This window comes from Hemicordylus capensis, chromosome 6, assembly GCF_027244095.1.
Source record: "Hemicordylus capensis ecotype Gifberg chromosome 6, rHemCap1.1.pri, whole genome shotgun sequence".
NCBI lineage: Eukaryota > Metazoa > Chordata > Lepidosauria > Squamata > Cordylidae > Hemicordylus > Hemicordylus capensis.
Window position 1 is genome coordinate 45,506,684 of NC_069662.1, and position 17,181 is coordinate 45,523,864.

The 17,181-nt window shown below is 46.9% G+C and overlaps 1 protein-coding gene across 4 annotated transcripts in view; it reads right to left on the reverse strand.

Moving 5' to 3' along the window:
- Positions 1-17,181, reverse strand: part of LOC128331645 (trafficking kinesin-binding protein 1-like) — a 45,703-nt gene continuing 28,522 nt past the window's right edge. For 3 of the 4 annotated variants that reach the window (XM_053265281.1, XM_053265282.1, XM_053265279.1), the window contains 9 exons: positions 15,006-15,136; positions 14,808-14,882; positions 14,053-14,190; positions 12,430-12,500; positions 11,806-12,033; positions 10,836-11,134; positions 7,267-7,485; positions 3,849-3,951; positions 1-2,087 (listed from right to left, as the gene is read on the reverse strand). In XM_053265281.1, coding sequence (XP_053121256.1) covers positions 1,622-2,087; positions 3,849-3,951; positions 7,267-7,485; positions 10,836-11,134; positions 11,806-12,033; positions 12,430-12,500; positions 14,053-14,190; positions 14,808-14,882; positions 15,006-15,136 — 1,730 coding nt within the window. In that variant the 3' untranslated portion in view covers positions 1-1,621. Of the gene's footprint in view, positions 2,088-3,636; positions 3,699-3,848; positions 3,952-7,266; positions 7,486-10,835; positions 11,135-11,805; positions 12,034-12,429; positions 12,501-14,052; positions 14,191-14,807; positions 14,883-15,005; positions 15,137-17,181 lie in introns of all 4 variants that reach the window. The other variant, XM_053265283.1, reaches the window with a different exon arrangement.

Sequence of the window (17,181 nt, forward strand, 5' to 3'; positions counted from 1 at the left end):
TTTAGGGCAACAGAAACACCATGTTTATTTCACCAAGAGACACAGGAGAACAGATATATGCACACAAATGTCAAAATTGGTGACAAGATCAAGCAAAATGGGAAGGGGCCTGGCCTTTGGAGCAGATGTGCAAATGACTATACTGTGCAGTAAATACAGAGGAGTGTGCAAGGAGTGGAGATCCAGACAGGCCCTCCAAGGAGGGGGTATTTTAATTTAACATCTATAAATGGGAACATCCAGGCATCCTTTAAAAAAAAAGAAAAGAAAGAGCAGAGCTTCTGTGGAAACCAGCCATATAACTCTACTATTGGCCCAATTTTAACACCACTGTTTGTGGTAGGAGGAGGTGGGCGGGGGGGGGGGGCCAGCGGGCAGGGTCAAGGACTAATCCTGGCTTCAGCAAAGAGGAACCACACACAGGTTCAATAAGTGTAGGGGACACTCAATATTAAAAACGTCAGCAATAAGTGCTGGGATGGTGAAAATAAAGTGCAGGGAATACAACCGTTAAGGGGACATTTTGTCTCCCCAAAGAGCAGCCCAGGATATAGGGTGAAGCCAGCTTTGGGTGACTCAGCGCAAGAGAAGGAACAGGACACGGACTGCGGGTTTGAAGAACTCTAGGGCAGTGCAGCATGGACTCAACTGGAGCCTGGTCAGCAGTGTCTATGATCTGTCCTCAAACTCTAATTATGGGTTTTTGTTTTCAGATCAGCTCACCAGACCCAGGACAGACACAGCCATGGAACCCCTTGTGCATTTGCCCGAGTTCCCATTTCCCCAAGTCAGGAAAGGTGGTGAGAGCTACTGGATGAAACTCCCACCACCACTCTCAGAAGCAAGTCAGTCTCCCCCACCCCCCGCCCGCAAAAAAATCCCTGCTTATCCCACTTAAGTGCAAGAGATTCCTACACTAATGGCTTCCTATGAACAGTGTGCATTGCTTATAGGAATTAACAGGGGAAACAATGGGGGGGGGGCGCCAAGCATGAGCCTAAGAAAATGAGCTCATGTGACCCTGAGAAACTGATGCCTCCTGGTCCTCATGCTTACCTTTAGCAGAGGATTCCAAAGCTTGGCCTCCCACAGGTTCTGCCCCGCGAGTGTGACCTCTGAGGTCCCCCCCGCCCTTCTTTTATGGCTTCTCGCCACTTAAACCAGACAGGCATGTGTCCTATGTAGTCAACATGAAAATAAAGGGTTGCATTATGGGGCACCTCAAAAGCTACAAAGACATGGATTAAAAAGCAGTTTCACCAGCATGATTCCTTCCCAAGGAAGTCTGGGGATTCTAGTTTTGCAAAGGTGTAGACGTTCCCCAGCCCACAGAGCCAGAATTCCCAGGGCTCCTGGGATGAGAATGGAAGGAAGCCACGATTGTTTATCTGAAGCAGAGGCATGCCAACATCAAAGTGAACAGCCCACACGTCTCCTGATCTACAGGATGCAGGGCAGAAAGATGACAACGTTGCAGATACAGCCTCCCCTCTCCACCAAGCCCTTCATGGTCCTCCAAAACACTAGCCCAAGACTCCAGCCACAAAGTCCGCTTTGTAAGGAAGCACATCATGTGAATCCCCTTCCCGCCGGCTAATGCCGCACCCATGAGGCTGCTGAGTCACAACAGACATCTCTTCCTCTGGTGGAGCCCCTGCAGAGGTGAGGTGGTGTAGGAGGCTTCACCTCTTGCCACCACTTTCTCCAGCCCCAGCTGCTGCAGTTTCTCCACCAGGTTCAAACTGAAGATGTTGTTCTTGCTCTTCTCCGTTTCCCTCCGATGCGGTCCCGAGGCCCGCTCAGCCAGGCCGTCCCACTGGCAGAGCCACATAGAGGCCCAGGAAGGAGACCGCCAACACGAGGCGTTCAAGCCTCCTGCAAACTGGGGCAAGGCTGCAGCTGCCCCTGCTGCCCTGCTCCGCGCTGAAATGCCTTGCTTCTTCAGAAGAGTCACCAGTCCAAGAGGGGAATCCTCCCGCGGCTGCTCCTGCTCAGGGCTGGGCGGTTCCTGCAGAGGGAGCTGGGGAGGGAGAGTGGGGCTCAGCCCCGTACAGGGCCCACAAGAGGGCACAACTGTATTATAAAGACTGAGGAGGAAAAGGAAAGAAAAATATATCAGCACAAGGGATCGGCATCAGAAGCAGCATTGTGCACTCACAAAGCAGCTGAACTGCGTCTAACACAAAGAGAGCCAAAGAGCCTCCTTCCAACAGAATAATTGTCAATTTATCTAGTGGTTTAGTTGGACTCCCGCTTTGGACTTTGGGGAGGGGGCTCATAAGCCAAGAGCAAGGGAGCCCAAGTGCTGTAGTAGCTCAACGCCACAATATTAGAGCCGGTTAGCTGCGGAAAAGCAGATGGGTTAGTCTTGAGGTCTGGTTTGAGAAAGTGTTAGTGGGTTAAATCCATGGCTTCTTCGAAGCCAAAGGTAGCTGCCCATCCTCACCACCAAAGCCTGTAGTCAGAAACCGTATGTGCTTGGGAATACTTTGTAAATCAATCCAAAAGAGCAGACGCTAGTGGTTCCCCCATTTAATTGTGTCATTTTCAAAAGCCATCATATGATTGGGGTTTTTTAAATATTAACTAGCCTGAGGCTCTTGCTTATATGGTCCACTTGTCATACCAGGCACACTGGCCTGGGTAATTCATATTTTTTCTCTCTTTTTAAGGTTAACACTGAAGATGTAACACCTTTCTTTGTTCTTACTTATTGTATCAGCGATTTTCATATTGCAAGTCCTTTAAGGAGGCAGAGCATCTACCTGCTTTGCTCAGAACTGGTGTTCGCCATCCTGAAGAACCCTCAGGAAAGGGCATACAGTACATTCATTGCCCTTCAGCAACAAGTTTAGCTTGTCATTTTGAAAAGCAAGCAAATATATTTTAAAAGGTAAGAACGGAATCCCTCCAGGCGGTGGCAGGAGAGAGGGCTGTACCTCATTCAACCTTCTCTTTATTTTAGAACCCTGGCAAGAAATCTCCTATTTTCCAACCTTCTAAAAATAGTATGCTGGCTGGGGGACAAATGGGACAGAAGGCAACACACTGAATTAAGGGCCCCATGGAAATGTTTTATCTGGCACATCAAGCGGCAGAGGGGAGGCCATCTCATTGGAGGGGAAGATGTTTTGCCTTCCTATACTAGTATGATTTCCAGTCTGCTGCCAAGAAAACAATTCCCGCACCAGGCTTTAATCTGAATAAGAGCAAAATCAGATCTCAGCCCCAGCTGCTGTTTGAAGGTCAAGAAGCTTAAGTACATGAAGCAAGGAGAGTGCACCTGAGCAGGTGCAGTGTGCCCATCTTTAACCACTGAATGTAAACAGTCCTCAGGACCCTGAATTAGAGGACAGGACCTCCAGGTCCAACAGCATGAACTCTCCAGGCAGGCTCGGGTTCCAAAACCTCTTCTCCGTTAACCAGTGCACTGAAGAATAAAAGCTACCGTCCTGTTTCTGCAATTTCCATTACCCTGCTCCTCCCCTCCAACCATCACTTGAGGGGAACTTGATATCCTTTTTCCCCAAGCCAGCATTACTCAGGAGACGGTGAACAGGAGAGAAATATTATTGTGCCCGGCTCTTCCCATGGAGAAGAGAGAGGAGAGAGGTAGGGAAGCGTGGCGTTCCTTACTTCAGGGCTCCCATCAGTCTGCCAAGGGCTGCAGGAGACGCCCATACCGGGAGCAGCCATGCCTAGAAGTCAGGATCCAAAAACGGGGATGGGAAGATGCAAGGAGATAGGTTAAAAAATGCCACACACAAGGGAAATCCTCCCATGGCAACAATGGGGAAGCAGAAGCAGCAAGGACAGGAAGTGAGTGGAAGGGACCACAGGATGCTTACCTGGGTGTCACCGTGGTGACCTCGTTTCTAGGGTGCAAGATGCAACAGGTGGTGATGGTGAAAGTAGGCGGGGTCTGGGGCAGATTGTTAACTGAGTGAAAGACTGAAACGAACACGAAAACAAAGGGTTAATGAGTGGAAGGTGGGGGGGGGACATGGAGATGGACAGACAGACAGACAGCTGGATGACTAAGGAGGGGTGGGGAGGTAACATCATGGTAAATGCCAACAGGGCATTAAGCCTTCCCTCATCCCCAGCTCCTTTTCCTTTTGAGGCAGCTGGCCCTGTTCAGCCACAGCACAGTATTCCTACTGTTGCCAACATCTACCTTGTGTTTCTTTTTTTCCAAATATGAGCTCTTTGGGGGACAGGAAACCACCTAATTATTATTATTCTTTTTCTATATAAAGAGTGTGGAGAATTTTTCCATTAAAAAACAACATATAAGTAGTAGACTCTTTACTACTAGAAAAGCTACCATCATACAGCTTCATTATGAGGCCCACCACCCACTTAGGTCGTCTGGAGAGGTCAGTCTCCAGTTGCCACCAGCTTGGCTGGTGGCCACACGGGGACGGGCCTTCTTGGTTGCTGCCCCAAGATTGTGGAACGCGTTCCCTATTGAAATACGATCCTCCCCATCTCTGACAATTTTAAAAAAGCATTTGAAAACCCACCTCTTCACCCAAGCTTTTTCAGCTTTTTAAATGTTTAGGTTTTAGTCTGCGTTTGATTTTATATTATCAAAATTGTTTTTGTGTATGTTTTAAACTTGTTTTTATGTTATTGTTAACCGCCCAGAGACGAAGGTTTGGGGTGTTGTACAAATCTGATAAATAAATAAAATAAATTATGGGACCCCATCACCTTGCAACTCTGTTTACACACAGCTCTTGGAGCACAGCTGGCTAACACAGGATACCTACAAGCACACTACTGAGGTTGCAAGTCCAAGTGTCACCAGCAGCACTTATGCCCTTGTCATTCCCTGCCATTAAATGGAGAATGAGTGATGGATTATACCTTTAAGAAAGCTATGCGGTGGGGAGCCTTTCCTTTTAGACTAAAAAGAGTAGACACTTTCAGGGAAGGTAGGTCTTAACACCAATGAGCCATGGCAGCTTAAATTAACTGTAGTTCTACCATCATTATTGAAAAAACCAATGACAAATATTCAAGAGCACTACGTTTGAATAACCTTGAATACATCCATGAACAAGGACGCCTTTGTTCCTTCCTGAATATTCACTCACTACCCTCCCTCTAAGTCATCTTAAGTGGCGCAGCGGGGAAATGCTTGACAAGCAAGCCAGAGGTTTGCCGGTTTGAATCCTCGCTGGTATATTTCCCAGACTATGGGAAACACCTATATCGGGCAGCAGCAATATAGGAAGTTGCTGAAAGGCATCATCTCATACTGCGCAGGAGGTGGCAATGGTAAACCCCTCCTGTATTCAAAGACAACCACAGGACTCTATGGGCTCCAGGAGTCGAAATCGATTTGACGGCACACTTTCCTTTACCCTCCCTTCCTTGTAAGTAAGTTTGTCTGTCTCCTGAACGGGCAACTCTAGGAGTTCAAAATACATGGCTCAGAAATGCTAGGTAGTGAGGAGAACCATCAGCTTCAGTTGTTTTAGGAATCAGGTCAACCCACATGCCTGAGAGGGTCAAAACACTCACTTCACAAGTCTAAGGAAAACAGCAAGACTGTTTTCCTGCTACTAAGCCACAGAACGCAGACTGCCCCCTTAAACAACATTAGTTACTTGTAAGCAGGAATTATCCATTCAGAACTCCTTCCCCTCTATCAAACTTTTATCAGGAATCCCTAGTCCTTTCAGCTAAATACTCTGAGTTCTTTGGAAGGGCGCTATGATAAATAAAACTATGTATTTAGTCAATTTATATACTGCCCTTCCAGAAGTGTCTCAGGGAGGTTTATATTAAAATCAAACACACATAAGAACAAAACACACACAAAACATTTAAACCAGGTTAAAATTTAAGATTAAAGGTTAAAGTTTGCCATCAAGTCGATTTCTACTCCTGGCACCCACAGAGCCCTGTGGTTTTCTTTTGATAGAATGAATACAGGAGGGGTTTAGCATTGCCTCCTCCCGTGCAGTATGAGACAATGCCTTTCAGCATCTTCCTATATCGCTGCTGCCCAATATAGTACCAGCAGGGATTCAAACCGGCAACCTTCTGCTTGTTAGTCAAGCACTTCCCTGCTGCGCCACTTAAGGTGACAAACTAGGTATCATTAAAACTCTAGATATCATTAAAAGCCAGGCTAACAAGATGGGTCTTTAAGGCTCTTCCTTCTGAAGGCTTTCAAAGAAGATAATCTTCTTATATTCATGAGGCGCGCGTTCCACAACCCAGGTATGACAACTGAGAAGGCCAGATCCCAGGTTTCCACCAGAGGAACTGGTGGCACCCGAAGACAGACCCCTCCTGATGATCTGGTGGGGATCTTGTAGAGAAAGGTGCTCTCTCAGGTAACCTAGACCTAAGCCATTCAGGGCTTTAAAGGTAATAACCAGCACTCTGCCTGGAAACATACTGGCAGCCACTGCAACTGTTTAAGAACAGGCATAGCGTGGGTTCTCCAGGATACCCCAGAGACCAATATGACTGCCACATTTTGAACTAACTGAAATTTCTGAACTACGTACAAAGGCAATCCTACATAGAGAGCATTGCAGTAGTCCAACCTGGAGGTTCAGCTGGTGTACCAATGTTTTCAGATCATTCTCCTCAAGGAACAGGCAGAGTTGTCAAATTAATCACAGCTGGAAAAAAGCACTCCTGGCCACAGCATCAATCTGAGGCACGAGGGTAAGACCCGGGTCCAAGAGCACTCCAAAGCTGTGAATCTTTTTTTTCTGGGGGAGTGTAACCTTTTCCAGAACAGGAAGTTCTATCCCATCTTGACAATTACAACTGCCAACAATGAGCACCTCTGTTTTGCTTAGATACATTTTCAGTTTATTATCCCTCATCCAGCCCATTACTGCCTAGTTAAATGAGATTATACTCCTAGCGCAGATAACCATCTCACAGGGATTCAAAAGCTTTCAATTTGCACTAGATGCAATTCCCTTGCAGAACCTGGAGCACTGGAACATTCCACCCACCCAAGTCAAGTCAAGGAGTGAACACATGTAACAGCCACCGTTTTGCTACAAGTGTTTATCAAGTGGCAGGATATTCTGACAAGCCAAACAGCCCCCACATGAAGTCAATGAACAAAATGGCTGCCACAAGACTTGAAACAGATGTGGTATGGCCCTGGGATACGGAGTTTTGTGGTCCCAAACTACAGGGATATTGCATAGCTGCAACCTAGTTCTCCTTGCTGTTCATGACACAACAGCCAACCAATGTAGGTGTGGTCCCCACTGCACTCACCACTAGGTCTTTCCTTGGCTTTGGCAGGTGTTGAAGTAGCAAGGGCTGGGAAGGAGCCTGTATCCACATCATCTTCCTCGAGGTCATTCAGGTTGTAGACTTCTTCCAGATCTGTGTCAAGCTGCCGGAAGTCTTTGGTGAGCACACCAGGCCGAGGGTCCAGGATTCCAGCAAGGTTAGGCCGGGCTAGCTGCTGCCAGTGATGTAGCGTCATTGAGCCTAAGAAAGAAGAGGGGGCATACTTGGCATATTATATAGCTGCCAAGGTACAGTTTAATACACCCAGACAACACTTGATGACCTTATACAGAATCAGACCATTGGCCCATCCTGCCCAGTATGGTCTACTTTGGGAAGCCGCAGCTCTCCTGCCCAAAGTCTCATGCCGAAATCCTTCCCAAACCTACCACCTGAGATCTTATGGCTGGATACACCAGGAAGGTACAGAACCTTCTGCAAACAAAAATTATTATTATTTTTACATTTATATCCCGCTCTTCCTCCAAGGAGCCCAGAGTGGTGTACTACATACTTGAGTTTCTCTTTCACAACAACCCTGTGAAGTAGGTTAGGCTGAGAGAGAAGTGACTGGCCCAGAGTCACCCAGCTAGTTTCATGGCTGAATGGGGATTTGAACTCGGGTCTCCCCGGTCCTAGTCTAGCACTCTAACCACTACACCACACTAGCTTGTGCTCTACCACTGAGCTATGGCTTTATATCATATGGAAACCTCAGAGGCAGGGATGTGCATGGAACCGGCTGGCCCAGTTCGGTTCAAGTCCGGACCGGATTCAAACCCAACTGGACCAGTTTGGTCCAGCACCCCCCCCCCCGGACCCCCACCCCCAGTTTGTTTCAGTCCAGGGGTGGTTCGTGGACCATTTTAGTTAAAATAAAATAAAAATATTTTACTTTGTCCCCCCTCAGAAGAGTTCCTGGAGGTGGTGGTGGGGATCTGTGGAGGTCCCCCCGCACCCTGCCGGCCTTTGTTATGCCCTCCTCTGGTCGGTTCGGCCAGTCGGTTTTCGGCCTTCACCCGGCGGCCATTTTGGAGTCTGTGCACCTGCACACTCCTCGCAGAGGCCAAGTGCACAGGCGTGCGGCCTCCAAAATGGCCGTCAGGTGAAGGCCGAAAACTGGCCGAAGAGCACCCAAACCAGCCAGAGTGGGGCATAACGAAGGCCGGCAGGGGGAGGGAGGACCTCCACAGATCCCCACCACCACCTCCAGGAACTCCCCTGAGGGGGAATAAAGTTAAAAATATTTATTTATTTTAACTAAAATGGTCAACGAACCCCCCGAACATTCGGGGGTGTTTGGTCCGGGGTTGGACTGAACAGGGGGTGGTTCGGTTCATCCCCAAACTGTCAAACCAAACTGGTTTGATGTCGAACCTTTTGCACACCTCTACTCAGAGGACACAAAAAGGGGCTTTAGACATCTTCATAGTTTTTTTCCTTTCCCCATAGCCAGTAGAATTATGGAGCCAACTGCAGCTCTAGGAGCATGGAGCACGTCAAAAACTGCCTCATACAGAGTCTGATCATTGCCCACCCAGCTGAGTCCTGTCTGTGCTGGCTGGCAGCTCACCAGGGTTTCAAACAGGGGTCTCTCCCAGCCCTACCTAGTGATGCCAAGGATTGAACAGAGGACCTTCTGCATGCAAAAGGCATGCTCTGCCCCTGAAATACAGCCCCTCCCCTCCCAACTTGTGTTATCCAAGACTGTTTTTGCATTGGCTCTTTTCTTAAGCATTGCAGCCCTTTGTTCACTCACTTTTGGAAAGGGAAGTCAGATAACGCCATCATCAAGGCTCTGCATTCAAATATCTTCTGTGCCCACATCCTGTATTCTCGCAGACCCATTTTGTGGCTTTCCCCTTTTTACTATAAAATACATTTATAGGAACAGCTGTCCAGTGTGGACAGGCAAAGCATGCTTAGAAGAAACTGATCCTTTAAACTGAAAGCTTCCTGTTTGCAGGTACAGCCTATTTTATTCTTCCTTTGTCAGCTCTGCTGAAAAATTAACCCTGAATTGCCTCTTTTGCCGATTTCCATTCTAGCACACAGATGTGTGTGTATATCAATGGAAAGAAGAAGGAAATACAAACCCCTGCTCACTAAGCAAAGAGGCGCTTTTTAAATGTGGCAATTCTCTTTATTTAGCAGGGGGAGAGTAACTGGCCCTATCCACCCCCAGCACAGTACCCCTCCAGTGACTGTTGCTGGTATTCTGTCTTATGTTTCCTTTTAGATTGTGAGCCCTTTGGGGACAGGGATCTATCTTTATTTTATTTATTATTTCTCTATGTAAATCGCTTTGGGAACTTTTGTTGAAAAGCAGTACATAAATATTTCTTGTTGTTAAAAACAAACAAACAAACAGGATTCCCATACCTGCAGGGAATAATAGGTTTCTAAAATATAAAGGAGCAATCCAGCACTATTCCCAAGTCATAAGGATCAGGGAAACAATAAGAACTGGACCACTGAACCTGCAGATAGGAAGCCTTCAATTAGCACTGGAAAGGACCTTTGCTGAAATTTTGGAAGGATGGCCACAAAGAAGAGCATTACTGAATACCATAGAAGCTATACTGCTGTATAGAAGCTCTGTCTTAATTCTACTTCCAGTTAAAGGTAGAAAAACAATGCCTAAAACAAACTCCAGAGGGCTCTAATGTGGAAGCAAGCTAAACCAATCATAAGAAATAGTTGTGAAAATCAGTATGGTTATTTATTTATTAATTCATTCAATTTATATACCGCCCTTCCAAAAATGGCTCAGGGTGGTTTACATTAAAAAACCCAAACACAATTAAAATCAAAACTATAAAACCAGCATAAAACCAATTAACAATTAAAACATTTAAACCGTTAAAAACCCTGGAGGACCAGGCTAGTTGGTTGCTTGCAACTCAGAGGGGTGGAGGAGAGTGCATGAGCATCACACATGAGCAATGAGGAGAGCGGGTCTTGTGGTAGCAAGCATGACTTGTCCCCATAGCTAAGCAGGGTCTGCCCTGGTTGCATATGAATGGGAGACTTGATGTGTGAGCACCGTAAGATATTCCCCCCAGGGGATGAAGCCGCTCTGGGAAGAGCAGAAAGTTCCATCTTCCCTCCCTGGCTTCTCCAAGATAGGGCTGAGAGAGATTCCTGCCTGCAACCTTGAAGAAGCTGCTGCCAGTCTGAAGACAATACTGAGCTAGATAGACTAATGGTCTGACTCAGTATATGGCAGTTTCCTATGTTTCCAACACACAGAGTTGTGATTTTTATACACACACACAAACGTGTGAATGTGAAGTCAGTTTAATTTTTGTGTACCCATAAGCTACATGGTGTGTAACAAACTGCAATTATACAGAACAGACATATCCACACATTACCAGTCTTCCCAGTTAAAAGGGATTCCCAGATGTTGCCTCCAACTCTCATCATTCCCAACTGCAATGGTCTTTGGCTGGCGATGATGGGACCCTTAGTCAACAACATCAGGGAATCTCTGTTACAGGGACCACCACCCATGACCCCCTCAAAGGAGCTCCCCTGGTTCCACTAACCTTCCAGAGGCTTGATTATTTGAAGCTTATCAGGGAAGTAAGAGAAGGAGCCCAGCGAGAAGCCAGAGCCACCAGAGCTGCCTGAATAGTTGGTGCCAGTCGACGTGATGCTTTCGTTGGGGGTGAGGAAGCCACTGGAGTCCTCAGCATCCCGGGCCAGGCGCCTCAGCTTACATTCCCGCTCCAGGTCAAAGAATGAACGCTCGGTGCCATGGTTTTCCTGGCGGGCGGACAAACACTGAAGGGCAACTTCCAGGTCCCGCTGACCAGGCGTGCCTGGTGTACCAGCCTCGCCCTGTCTAAAATAGACCAAGCAAAGACACATTAATATTCCAGATACATCACTCACTAGTGCGCCTGACACTTGATTGAGGCAGAAAACCTGAGGCTCTCCAGTTGGACTACAACTCCCATCACCCTGGCATTTACGTATACCCCACTCTTCCTCCAAGGAATTCTCTGCCACGAGATGTCGTGACAGCCAACAACCTGGATAGCTTTAAGAGGGGTTTGGATAACTTCATGGAGGAGAGGTCTATCAATGGCTACTAGTTGGAGGGCTAAAGGCCAACTCCAGCCTCAAAGGCAGGATGCCTCTTAGTACCAGTTGCAGGGGAGTAACAGCAGGAGAGAGGGCATGCCCTCAACTCCTGCCTGTGGCTTCCAGCAGCATCTGGTGGGCCACTGTGTGAAACCGGATGCTGGACTAAATGGGTCTGATCCAGCAGGGCTGTTCTTATGATAGGTTTATGGGAGATACACAGTGCTCTCCTGCTCCCATTAATGGTAAATGCATGAGCATCAAGGGCCTGCCAAAGAGGAGGAAAGGCTAGACCCATAGAGGACCCTCTCCACTCTTGTGCTAGCCTCCAAGCCCAGCCATGCCACACCTCTTCTGGGAAGCTGGGCCTCTGCCTCTCATGGCTCCAAGCAAGATATTCCATGTACTTGATATCCCAACACAACTCACTGAGTATTTTCCAGACCTTCCGGAGCCTGGCTGTCCTGCCCCTCCAGGCCTCCCACAATGGGGCTCTCTGATCCATAGAAGCTGGTGCGTGGGGTGCTCAAGCGGCTACAGCCCAGTGAGGAAGGTCTGGGGGATCCTGGAGGAAAACTCAGAGGCGACACTGCCCGCGACCGGGCTTTCACCACTTGGTTCACAGCCTTGACTGTCTCAAAGACCCGTCGGACACTCCTGAAGACAAATAGTACAAAAGGAGAGAGAGGGGTTACTGGTGGAAAAATACAGGTGTGGCCTGGCCTCTTTTCCCCCACCAGCACTTACACACAGAAAGAGGAAGATAATCCCCAAAGAACCAGACTTAAAGCAGAGGCAGCCCCCAATGTGCGGCTGAGTTGCCCTAAATTCAAAGCCCCACTTACAAATAGGCCTAATGTCAGCAATGTCATTTGGAGCCCATTCCAGTTCTAGCCCTATCTTCCCCTTACTTCTAAGTCTCACCTCCACTGGCCTCCTGCCTCATGACCTCAACACAACCATACCGCCACCTTTTGAGAGCTGCCTGCTTTCATGAACCACTTCTCCCCCACCCACCCCACCTTGGCTGCCTGGTACTCGGACTCCACTCACTTGTACTCTGAGGAACCAGAGCTGTCTGTCCCCTTTCTCATCGTGCCCTTGATCTCTGCAGCTAGAGAATCCTGGGAGGGAAGAAAAAAAGAGGGCATCAGTGGGCAGGGAGTTTTCAAGTAGCAAAGGATGCTAGGAACTCCCTTGAGCCACTTTCCCCTTTCCTATCCCTGCTCTGCCGGAGCTCCCCCAGGGGAGAACAAAGAGTGTCAGGCCCGGGGGGGGGGAACACTTTCACCAGTCAGCACATCCATCCTCCCTGGAAATTCTGATTTGGGAAGGGGAATCAGGCTGTGCACGTGCACAGAAACAGCGTCCCTAAGCCACATGCTCTAGAGACAGAACCATGGCACCAAAGAACAAATTCCTTTGGCTCAGTCCTGCTAAATCTCAGCTCAAATTCACTCCTGGGGTATGCCCTCCCTCCTCCTGCTACAACTACTATGGATACACCGCTTTTCAAAAAAAGTTCCCAAAGCGATTTACACAGAGAAACAATCAATCAAGATGGCTCCCTATCTCCAAAGGGTTCATAATCTAAAAAAAAACATAAGATAGACCCCAGCCACTGGAGGGATGCTGTGCTGGGGTTGGATAGGGCCAGTTGCTCTCTACCTGCTCAATAAGGAGGATCACCACTTTAGAAAGGTGGTCACCTCTTTGCTCCGTTAGCAAGGTGCCTTCTCTGGACTACAAACATAATACCACATGTGATTATCTTAGTGTAAATCAGGGAAGTTAGGCATAAGGAGGCTTCCGGAGGCCTGGGGGACAAAGTAGTTTAGGGGGCTCCCTCATGAGCACTTTGCACATGCATGGCTCAGTGCTGAAGCCACGCCCCCTAGTTCCAAGCCATGCCCTGCTTCCCCCTCTATTTACCCATGGTGGCAGCTAGTGGGCTTCTCGACAGGCTGGCGGGCTGGCTTTTCCCTAGCTGGTGCACAGGCCTCTCCATTCCCCAGCTGGCACGCCAGCTTCTCTTGCACCTGCGTAGTTTGAGTAGGGAGAATGTCGTGTGACAGGGAACTGGGAGGCCCACACAATGGCTGGGGAGGGGGGAGAAGCCTGCCCGCTGCCACGGGTAAATAGATTGGAAATGGAGGGCCCCTTGACCCTCTGGACCTGTGGACATTTGCACCCCCTTGTCCAATGGACGCTACGCCCATGGTTAAGGAAGCAGTCCATCTGCCCTCTCCAATGAACTGGGGTAAAGGGAAGACTGGACACATCCTTCCTACCTGTTAAACAAGAGCCATATCCAGTCCTAATGTAGTGGGGAAATGACTTGACTAGCAAGCCAGAGGTTGCCAGTTCGAATCCCCGCTGGTATGTTTCCCAGACGATGGGAAACACCTATTTTGGGTAGCAGCGATATAGGAAAGATGCTGAAAGGCATCATTTCACACTGTGCGGGAGGCGGCAATGGTAAACTCCTCCTGTATTCTACCAAAGACAACCACAGGGCTCTGTGGGTGCCAGGAGTCGACACTGACACGACGGCACACTTTACCTTTACTACTGCTCAACACACACACACACCCAATCCAGGTATTTCCTTGCACAAGCCAATGCTAGATCCCAGGTATTCCACTCCACCAACTTCTCCAGGCGTGAAGTCCTTACCAAGGGTAAGAATGTAGGGGAGCTGTGGCGGTTGATGGTGCTGTTGGGGAGACTGCGGTTCCGGAGGCTCTTTATCTCTTCCTGTGCTTCATGCAACATCGCCCCACACTCGACATATTTCTCCTGAAGATCCTGGTGCTGCCGTGATATTGCAGAGAAAAAAGACAGAAGCACCCCATCCGAATGGTTAGCTTGCATTCAACTATTTAATCAATTTGCATTCAACTGAGAAGCCAGGGGGTTCCCCTAGGACTGTAACTCTTAAATTGCTTTGCAATCCATCATCTTGCAGCAGTTCACACTGACTATGCGTCCTGTTTGATCAAGCCCTACTCAAATCTTTCAGTTATGATGTGAATAATTGTCCTACATTTTTTGTGGTAAGTGGTGTACATATGCTACAGACGTCAATGGGTTTGGGGCCATTCCCTTTCCCGAACCAACCTCAAAAACCTAGTTCTGTGAGGTGAGGCTGGAGATGTCCAGAGAGTTTTCTCCACCCAAACCTATCATTCCCAGGATATTTTGGAGCGGGGGAGGGAACCCATGCCAGATACCACCACAATATGGACAAGGTTATGTCCTTGTTAACCACCCAGAGATGAAAGTTTGGGTAGTATATAAGTAAGTAAGTAAATAAATAAAATATGTGGGCATTCCAACGTTCTCTGCTCTACTTCCTTTCCCATGTTGCACAGATTCCATTCACACCCCCTGCCAATCTCTGCCCTCTTCTTCCTGTATGAGGGACATACCTCTGTGCGCAGCTGCTGCTGGACCTCCTTTGCAGCAGTGAGATGTTGCTGTAGCTCCTCGGCCTCCGAGCCGTACTGAGGAAGAAAGCAAGGGTGACATCATCAAAGGTGTCCTCTGCAATGTGGAGTTCTACCTGCATGTGGAGTTGACATGGGGGCAGCCTGCTGACCAGAGTCACCTCTGCCCTTTCTGCTTACCGTCCGGCACTTCTGCTGAAGTTCCACAATCTGAGCGAGGAGGTGGCTGATCTCCTCCTGCTGTCGAGCAGCATCCTCTGCCTTGCGGGCAAGCTCCTCAGAGAGCAGAACCACCTCTCGACTGGCATCAGCTATAGGAGGGGGGGAATTTATTATTTATCAATTATTTTTATTTCATTGATTTAATTTATATACTGCCTGACTCCAAAGGCTCTCAGCTGGTAAATTGTTGCCAGCCTGAGCAGAGGGTTGAAAGCAAGGCTCCAGAAAGCCTTCTGCAGTGCCAAGGAAGGCCCTGTATGCCATTCACAGTGGCCAAAATTAGTGGCTTGCCAACATCCCACTGCCCGAATAAGGGACACAAGGTAGGGAGTATGCACGAGTCATCAGGCGCCAGAGTGTTTTTATCACTTTCAATTTAAATTATGGTAGAAGTTACAACTTCGATTGCTTCTCTTCTGCTTATTGATATAGCCATAGCCAATCTGGGTGTGATGTAATTTTGTTTTCTAGAAAGAGAAGCGTTGTTAGACAGTAATCATCGGTTCCACACATGAGCAGAGCACTATCTAGCATGATTTTCATGATCCTGCTTCCTGAACAATGCTAAGTTAGCCAATCATTGATGGTTGTTAATGTTAATGTCCCACATTGAGGACAATGTTGGCAACCCAGGCCTGCAGCCCACCAGAACCAGTGTACTCTGGTGGGGAGCGAGAAGAGAAAGGAGTTGGGGCTCATTCATTATTTCGTTATTAGCGAAAATAACTGGTACTTTGTTCTGAGCCACAGGTTCATCCCATTACTGAAAATAAGGGACAAATTGATGCTGTTTGTCTGACGTGGTTAAAAGAATGGATAACATTAAGAAATCCTAGAATACTGAATTTGGAGGGATTTGATAGAAGGTTTGGATGGCATTCATATTTGTGGTATGAAAAAAGTAAAATACATAAAGACTTTTTGAATCACTATGTGAGAAGGAGTTTAATGAGGGTAAGGTTAAAATATAAAAATTGGCTGGAACCTAAGTTATGGCTATCTCCGACTGAAGCTTTAACACGTAAAGAAGTAAATATGCAATTGCAATGGGGTACTTATAGGGATTTGTTATATTTTTAAGAAAGGGACTGTAAGTTAAAGAGTTTAACTGAAGTTCAAAATTTGGTTAGAGATTGGTTTCAGTATCACCAGTTAAATGAAATGTATAAGAAGGATCTTAAAGTTGGATTTGAAGATCAGATGTCGAGATTTGAGAAGGAGCTATGTGAAAATGATGAAAAGTTAGTTTCTAAAATGTACAAGCTTTTGCTTTTGGAGGAGACAAGAGATGAAGTGGTTAAAACGACTATGATAAAGTGGGCTCAAGATGTGGGGTGCAATATAGAAGTGGAAGCCTGGGAAAAATTATGGAAAACTGATTTAAAATTTACAGCATGTTATGCTTTAAAAGAAAATTATTACAAAATGATGTACAGATGGTATTTGACACCAAAAAAATTGGCATTAATGTATAAAAATGTTTCAAACAAATGTTGGAAATGTGGACAGTCTGAAGGTACCTTTTTCCATATGTGGTGGACTTGTAGGAAGGCTAAGGCCTATTGGGATATGATATATAATGAGTTAAAGAAAATATTTAAAGTGACATTTCCTAAGAAGCCAGAATCCTTCCTGCTGGGAATAACACAAGGAGTATTTTCTGCAACTGATTTAACATTTTTAATGTACGCTTCTACGGCTGCCAGAATAATATATGCACAGAAATGGAAGAGCAATGAACTCCCTTCAAAAGAAGATTGGCTGATAAAAATTTTGGAATACGCGGAGATGGCAAAACTTACAGTATTGATAAGAGATCAAAATTTAGAATGCTTTAAAGAAGATTGGAAACCATTCTTGTTGTATCTAAAGAACTATTTTCCTACTATGGATTTTACAGCAGAGTTTGAAATTTAGTAATAATAGCAGGTTGGGTAGATTAAAATTGTGTTTGTAAGGTTTAAATTTATGTTTTGAATTATTATTATAGCAAAGGTAAATGTTATAGTTGATGATTCACGAAGAGGTGTGAGTGGGAAGTCTGTATTTGTTTATTTGTTGTGAAGAATATTGTCAAAATCAATAAAAATTATTTGCGGGGGGGGGGGAGATAAGAAAATAAGGGACAAATGGT